Source organism: Elephantulus edwardii, unplaced genomic scaffold (assembly GCF_000299155.1).
Source record: "Elephantulus edwardii isolate Elephantulus edwardi_28Jun2011 unplaced genomic scaffold, EleEdw1.0 scaffold00037, whole genome shotgun sequence".
Taxonomy (NCBI): Eukaryota; Metazoa; Chordata; class Mammalia; order Macroscelidea; family Macroscelididae; genus Elephantulus; species Elephantulus edwardii.
This window is the reverse complement of record NW_006399787.1, coordinates 16,517,025-16,525,525: the sequence shown is the minus strand read 5'-3', so window position 1 is coordinate 16,525,525 and position 8,501 is coordinate 16,517,025. Positions and strand designations below refer to the sequence as shown.

The 8,501-nt window shown below is 36.4% G+C and overlaps 1 protein-coding gene across 2 annotated transcripts in view; it reads right to left on the bottom strand.

Moving 5' to 3' along the window:
- Positions 1-8,501, bottom strand: part of MED6 (mediator complex subunit 6) — a 31,203-nt gene that overhangs the window by 14,830 nt on the left and 7,872 nt on the right. The window contains exons 2-5 of one of the 2 annotated variants that reach the window (XM_006884728.1): positions 6,853-7,012; positions 3,290-3,381; positions 671-753; positions 296-431 (exon numbers count right to left, since the gene is read on the bottom strand). In XM_006884728.1, the coding sequence (XP_006884790.1) occupies positions 296-431; positions 671-753; positions 3,290-3,381; positions 6,853-7,012 (471 nt within the window). The remainder of the gene's footprint in view (positions 1-295; positions 432-670; positions 754-3,289; positions 3,382-6,852; positions 7,013-8,501) is intronic. The other variant, XM_006884729.1, reaches the window with a different exon arrangement.

Sequence of the window (8,501 nt, the reverse complement as noted above, 5' to 3'; positions counted from 1 at the left end):
AGTCACTATGAGTTGGAACCAACACAATAGTACTTAACAACAGCAGGTGTTTTACTAAGGAGCCCTGGTGGCACAGTACCTAAGCACTTAGTAGCTAAACAAAAGACTGGAGATTAAAATCCATGATCAGCTCCATGGGAGAAAGACATGGCAGTCTGCTGTTGTTAAGATTTATAGTGTTATAAACCTCACGGAGAAGTTCTACTCTGTCCTTTAAAGTAGATATGAGTTAGCAATTACTTGATGACAAATGGCTTCAGTTTCTATGTTTGTTTACTTTACCTATCTTACCTACCTTGCTCTTCATGATCCTTGAAATGCCACCAATATCCTTTGGAGGGATGATATCGACAGTATGACATAGCTTCATCAAAAGCTGACTGAATGCCATGCACTGCAGTAAGCTTAGAAAAAACAGAAAGAAATATTACCTATTCAAAGGAAATCAAAATATTACATATGCATAGACATGAATTTTCTGATTTTCCTAAGTTGCTATTTTCACGAATTATGGTATACCCCTTTATCACACAACTAGCCCATAATAAGAGGATTCAACACATTTAAATAGTTAATGTACATGAGTAAAGGGAGTTAATGTTTCATTCTTGGAAACAAGCATCTTAATTAAAAATATGCGTTAATGTTTAAGGAATGAGAAGACACTTACCACTCTGGAATTTATAACTGAGCCCAAGTCTGGTGCCTGATAAATCACTCCAGCAATGATGTAATAATCAGCTAGAGGGATAACTAGAACAGAGGGAGAAAATGGTTATGAAGACAGCGATGGACACAAACTGCTAAACAGACTTAGCTAAAATTTTACATTATTAAATCTTAGAGCCGGGTTTGGCAATACATGACTTTATAAATAAAAAAGTTTTACTGCAACATAGTCATGTCAACTCACTTACTATTATCTAGACATACAAAGCAAAAAGATATTCACACTGATCCTTCATGGAAGAAGTCTGCCAACTTCTGCTCCAGAGTATTGTTTCTCAAATCTGAATATGCATCTGATTCACCAAGATCTTGTTAATATTTTCTTCTTTCAGTAAGAACTGTGCATTTCTAATATGCTTGCAAATGATGCCTGTGCTGCTAGTCAAGCACACTTTCAGAGCAAGACCTCGGGGCACATTAATGATACCACCATTCAAGCTCTTCTCCAGCTCTGTCTTTTATTTTATACAGGTGAGAATGTAGCACTAATATGCCTTTTCTATTATAGTATTAACTTCTTAAAGAGATTAAATACTGTTATTTACCACACTAGAGTATTATGTACATAGAATATGTACAAAAGAAAAGTTTATCAGTCTTCTATTGATTACCATGTAGGACAGTTCCAATTTTTCATTGTTATAAATAATGCTATGATGGATACCCTCATTTCAAAAACCTATGTGTAACAGCAGGAAAATGGGAACAGTCCAATTGTCTATCACCAAACAAATGGACTGAGAAATTATGATACATTCATACAAGGGAATACTATGTAGCATTAACAAGCAATGATTTCACTATAAAACATGGAAGAGTTAAATCAGTCTCATAAGGACAAATACTGTGTAAAACCATTACTGTAAAAAGCAAAGGGTAACTGGTAAGATGTGTATAAAAGTACAAAAGGGGAAAGGGAGGAGGACAGGTAGGCAGAGAGAGAGTGTGTGTGTGTGAGGACTGTGTATGAGAGGAAACACTAGGATAACACAGTTTGGTGGGTGGGTGAGAGAAAGGTAAAGGAAATTTAAAAAGATCCAACTGGGACCTGAAGAGACAGGGTAATATTAGACATAGATCAATGGTGATTAATTTTACAAAACACAATGTATATGAATGATCGTATGAAATACAATATGAAGAAATGTGTGAAAACACAATGTATATGAATTTTTTATGCAAACCAGTATTTTTTTAAAAAGTGAAAGAACATTATAAATAGGATATTAAAGGACTAAATAATTAAGTCCTTGTTTCCACAGCAAAACAAACAAACAAACAAAAAAACCCAACAAAAAAGGAAAATCCTATGTGTTGTGTCTGTTAGTCAAATTCTTAAAAGTAGAAATGTATCAAATGGTAAGTGCATTTTAAATTTTAATAAACACTGCCATCAATAGTTTTTAAGATGTCCATATTATCTACCTAAATTCTAAGAATTTATCAGAAAATAAAAAGATGTTATAGACACAACGGCTATAAATATTAGAGTAATGTTTGTATCACTGTTCTGTACTGTTGCTGCTGTTGTACTATTGAGTCAGAACTGTCCCATAGCTAACTCTCTGGTGGGTTTTCAGAGGTAATTAATTAAACAGGAGGAGACTATTCATCCTCCTCCTATGGACCAACTGGTGGATTCAAACCACTTGCCTTAGAGATTGCGGCACAGTTGCTTACCACTAGGCCATCAGCTACAAAAATTATATTTATATGATAAAAGAGTCCTCAAAAACAGAAATCAGACCTTAATGCAAATGTTCACAGTATTATTCATAACAACCAAAATCTGGGAAAAAGGAAATCATTCTCATCAAATGACATATCAACGTGTGATATACCAATATTATGAATAATTAAAACAATCACAAACACAAGAGTTATTGTTGAATCAATTCCAGCAGTGAATCAGAACCAACTCAGAGCTGACTCTCCTTTGGGTTGAGGCTGTGAACAGCACAGGAAGCCCATCGTTCTCCCACAGAGCTCCTTGGATCACATCACCAGAGAAGTACAGCTTTTTTATTGGCAGTACAACTCACTACAGTTAATGCTATCAGAGCTCCAGAAAACAAACTCACAGGACTAAAAATAAAGAACCGGATGACAATTAACTACAAGGAAACAGAGGGACTAAGATGTGTAGTTACATAACTTCCAAATGGAAAAAATAAGGTGATTTCAAAATAGTGAACTGTTTTAGATAAGGGAATAAAACCATATAAACCTTCTCATGAAAATGAAAAAGAGGAAAATCATAAAGACTTTAAAAGTTAGTCAATCACAGTCACTACCAAAAAGTGATATGAAAGGAGGATGAGGGGACTAAATATTAATAAATAATATCTCAAGTGAAGGGGAAGGCAACATATAATAAGAGGCAAATCAGACACTGTAATTAACTAATTATAATTAACATCATAAAGTAAAATGAGCATGAATAAAACAATAATGATTTGTAAACTTTCAAATTTAAAAAAAAGAGAAGGAAAAAAACCCTACATATGTCCTGTGTGCTTGTCATTAAATGCAAGTGCCTAAAGCTTATTACATAGTTTACCTTGAGTAGGTGACTGCCGTTGCTGCTTACGAATAATAAAAAGAATTGGTTCTTGAGCGTGGAGAAGGATGTATTCCACTCCAACCATCTGACTGAAAACAGAACAAAGACAACTAGGAATCTCTGAACACACCATAGGTCACCAAAATTGCTTTATCAGTCTACCAACATTGTAAACAGAATTAAAACATTTTAGGTTTTCGGTTAAGAAGAACTGGTAAGCACAATGATTAAGGGCTTGGGGCTAATAAAAAGGCAGGTAATTCAAACCAACCAACTATTTGGCATTTGCTTCTATAAAGATTTCAGTCTTGGAAACTTTATGGGATAGTTCTATTATGTCCATAAGCCAGAATTTACTTATGGCAATGTATTTTAAATGTTGGCTGTTTAAAAAAACAACTCATTTAAAGTGTCTCGTTCTCCAGGTAAGTAACAGACATAAAAACAATTTGGTTTTTATAAAACTTCTCCACAAAATTCATACTTTTCAGTCATGAAACTCTATTGTTGGTCATTTCAAAAAAGAAGTAAAATGCTAAATCTTGACAAAGATCTACTAATACACGTAAAATATCAAATCATGCACAGCCATACATATTTTATCCCCAAACGTTGTTGGTGGGTGCCATCCAGACGGAACATGACCCTCCAGCCATTTTTCAGAGGTTGTTAATTACACAGCAAGGAAACTGCCCATCATTCGCTCACACAGCAGCTGGAAGATTCAAACTGGCTGCCTTTGGGCTGGCAGTACAATTCTTTACCCACTGGGCCACCAGATTTCCTTAGGCTAATCCGAATAAAAGTTACATATGAGATAACATGTTTAATAGCAAACATAAATTGACCCAGAATGCTTAAGTCCATCAGCAGTCACTGTGTCAGTGTCATGCTGCAGGTCGTCTTGTTGCTCTGCTTTTCTAAGTGTGATGTCTTTTTCCAAGGACTGATTTTTTTCTGTCTGATAAACTGCCCAAGTATGTCAGAAATCTAAACATCCTTGCTTTTAAGAACCATGGATAGACTTTTTTTCAACAGAGTGTGCTTTGGTTGCTATTAATGTGCCATCCAGTTACCTGCAACTCAGAGTGACCCTGTGTACAACAGCTCTGGACCCTGTCCTATCCTGTGCCAATCTCACTGTCTCTGACACACCTGCCCCTATTACCCCAGTCACTGTGTCAATCCATCTCATGCAAGATCTTCATCTCCTGTGTTCTTTCCCAATAGCACAAGTCAAAGACATCAATTCTTCTTCATTATTCATTGTCCAACTTTTATACGCATATGAAGCAACAGAAAATGTTCAGTTCAGGCACCTAGTCTTTAAAAGGACATTTTTGCTCTGCTCTCTCAACAAGTCCCTAGTAGGAGGTTGGCACAAGTGCAGTATTTCATTTAATCTCTTGACTGCTGCTACCACACGTGTTGATTATAGATCCAATAAAATTAAATCCTTGATAACTCAAATATTTTCTCCATGTATCATGATACTACTTTTTGGCTCAATTGTGAGGATTTCTATTTTCTTTACATTAAGGTATAATCTATACTGAAGGCTACAGTCTTTTATCTTCTCCCTAAGTCTACTCTCTCTGTGAATTACCATGGCCTTAACTTCTGGCTTGGCAAGGCTTTTTGCTCCCCCCCCCCCCAAAAAAAAAACAACAACAACAATAAAAAAAAACCAACCCTCATGTATCGAAGGTTTTGTTTTCTGGTCCAGAAGCTGGACCAAAGAGGAACTATTCCTTTCTTGGAGCTCTTTACCCTTTAAGCTGTCTATCCAAATTTAGGGAGCAGGCAGAATCTGTTTATAAATAAGGTCTTAAAGTTTAACCTTACATTAGCACCAAGGAGGTCACAGAGCACTTTAAATACTCTTCATTTTCAGGAAGCAAGGTTGTGTCACCTACTACTTCTGCAGGTTGCTGATGAGTCTTTCTCCAATCCTGGTACATTCTTCCTCTTACTGTCTAACTTCTAGAATTACCTGCTCAGCATACAGACTAAATAGGTTTGGTGAACAGAAACAGCCCTGACCATGCAGCATCCCCCTGTTCTAAATGAATGTTTCTTGATTTATGTACAAGTTCTACATGAGAATAATGTTTTCTGGAATTTCCATTCTTCTCAGTATTATCCATAATTTATCGTGAGCCACACAGTTGAATGCCCATGTAAACACCTTTCTGGTATTCTTTGCTTTCAGCCAAGATTCATCTGACATCAGCAATGATATCTTTCATTCTATTGTCTCTTCTGAATCTTGTTAATGTACTTTTCTAGTCATCTTTGAAAAATTTCCTGCAAGATTTTACTTGGATGTGATATTTAGTGATATTATTCTATATTCTTTGGATAATCTTTTTTTGGCAATTTTTGAATGGATACAAATATGGATCACTTTCAGTTAACTGACCAAATAGTTATCTTCTCAGTGCAGCCTAGGCATCTTCCTTCAATACCACTGGTTCTCAATCATAGGCAATTCCTGAAACAGTTCCATAGTGACCAACTAATTCTGGTACAGTGACTGTGTATTCCTTCCACCTATGTCGTTCATTATTTAGCCTAAAGAATCCTTCAGTATCGCAAGTAAACAGTGGAATTTCTTCTTCAGTTCTTTCAACTTCAGAAATTTCATCCCTCTTGGTTTTCTGCCTCTAGATTTTTGTACATTTCTTTATATAACACTTTGCAAAGTCTTCCCCAGGTGTCCTCTGAAATCTGGTCTTTACATTATTCCTTCCTTTTGCCATAGCTTCTGTATGTTAAAGAACAAATTTAAAAGCCTCTTCTGACATCCATTTGTGGTGCTGGTTAAGAGTATTGAATATACCATGGACCGCTAAAAGAACAAACCAGTATGTCTTAGAATAAATGTATCCAGGTTGTTCCTTTGAAGTAAGAATGAAGAGACTTTGTCTCCAATACTTTGGGCAAGCTGTAAGAAGTGGTCAGTCCCTACAAAAGGACATCATGCTTGAAAAGGTGGAAGGTCAGAGAAGTTAGAAGATGACTGTCACTGAAATACTCACTACAACAAGGGGCTTAGGCCAAAAGACTGTAAGGCTGGTATATGATTGGGCAAGATATGTTGTACAGAAGGTCACTAAGAGATGATTCAACAGTACTAAACAATAAACCTTTGTTTCTTACTCTGCATGCCAATCACCAGTTAAACAGTACACCGGGCTTGTATGTTCAATTTCAGACTGCAAAGTTGGCAAGAATCTTTAATTTCTTCATCTTTTATCTTAGTAGGTGGTGTGTAAATTTTAATTAAGTCATCTTAACATGTCTTCCTTGCATGTGTGTGGATATATCCTACCACTAACCACACTGTACTTCAGAATAGATCGTGACATTGTCTTTGTGATAATAATATGTGAAATTTAGAAGTTACAATTACTAATAACTGCCCTTTAGGCCATGATTTATACAAATCCAAACAAAACACCAGTTCTTTTTCCAAAACTCTTTGAATTTCATAATGAATTAAAGTCTTCACTAAACAATCCTAATTGAAAATATACTACCTTCTCAAAACAACTTACTTCAAGTGTTCTAATGTTAGTCTCTGCATTTTGACTACTTCATTGTTGCATGTCCTGTCATAGAAAGGGTTGCTTCTTTCTGAAAAGTAATCCAGGACACTACTACTGTTCAAAATGGGGATCCAGGCACTGTCAACCCATGAGATTCCCAGCAGGTTATCTATAAGAAAAAAAAACAAAGTGGTGATAAGAAAAAAATAATTTAATCCAACAAACATTATTATGCATCTTATACTGCAGGCATTATGCATACAAGGATCCCAAGGGTCCTTGTCCATTGTCTACTGATTCTTGATTCTTCTTCGGTTTTCCACTAAAATACTCCATGAACTGCAAAAAGACAAATATTTCCTGGGGAAAGTGCAGTCAGGGGGCTCTCTGGAGGCAAGGATAGTGAGGCTCAGTCTCACATATTTTGGGCATGTCACTAGAAGCCAGTCCATGGAGCATCAGTGAAAGAGAGAAAGACCCTCAGTGAGATGGATTACCACAACACGTGCAGCAATGGGCTCAAGTATACCAGAAATGATGAAGATGGGTTACCATGGGTGCAAGTCAACCTGACGACACTTAACAACATTACCATGGGTGTTGACTGTGAATCCAAGTAAAATTAAATCCTTGACAACTTCAATCTTTTCTTACCTATCATGATGTTGCTTTTAGTCCAGTCATGAGGATTTTTGTTTTCTTGATGTTAGGAGGTAACTGAAAGTTAGTCTTTGATCTACTGCAATAAGTGCTTCACATCCTCTCTAATTTCGGCAAACCAGGTTGTGTCATCTGCGTAACACAGGCTGCTGCTAAGTCTTCTTCCAACACTGAGGCCAGTGTTCATAGAGTTAAGTTTCTCAAATGATTTGCTAAGCAACAGATTCTACAAGTATGAAGAAAAGATACAACCCTGATGCACACGGTTTCTGATTTTAAACCATGCATTGTTCCCTTGCTCTGTTCAGACAACTACTTCCTGGTCTATGTATTGGTTTCTCATAAGCAACGTTTAAGTTGTTTGGGGATTTCAATTCTTCTCTATATTAGCCATAATTTGTTATGCATAAACAAAAGCCTTTGCATAATCAATAATACATAAGTAAATATCTTTCTGGCGGCTGGCTTACTGTGATAGCTTGCCTGTAGTGATGCCAGAAGCTATGTTATTTCAAATACCACTGGGTAACTAACTCATGGTGGACAGATTTCTATTATTATCTTAGAGGTAACAGACTAAGAAGCAAAACCGTTATGTTTTTTAGAGCACCTCAGTTACTCTCTCATACCACTACACTCACGGTGGACTTTCTATCGAACACAAAAGCCTTTTAAATGACTCTAATTAAAGTTTATAAAGTCGTTATGTTTTTAGAGCACCTCAGTTTCTCTCTCACACCACTATACTCATGGTGGACTCTATCGAACACAAAAGCCTTTTAAATGACTTTAATAAGTTTATATATAAAATACTCGAAGACTATTATTTTCTGAAGGGACTTGGCAGATGAGAAGGGTTATCCTGGTTGAGGGTGGAGCTGGGAAGTAAGTGGGTAAAGGCTCTGGGCTAAGGGTGGGGTCAACACTGTAACTAATGCTTAACTCCACAATAAGGGATTTATCTTTCACTGCTTCACAAATTGCTGTCTGTCAGATAC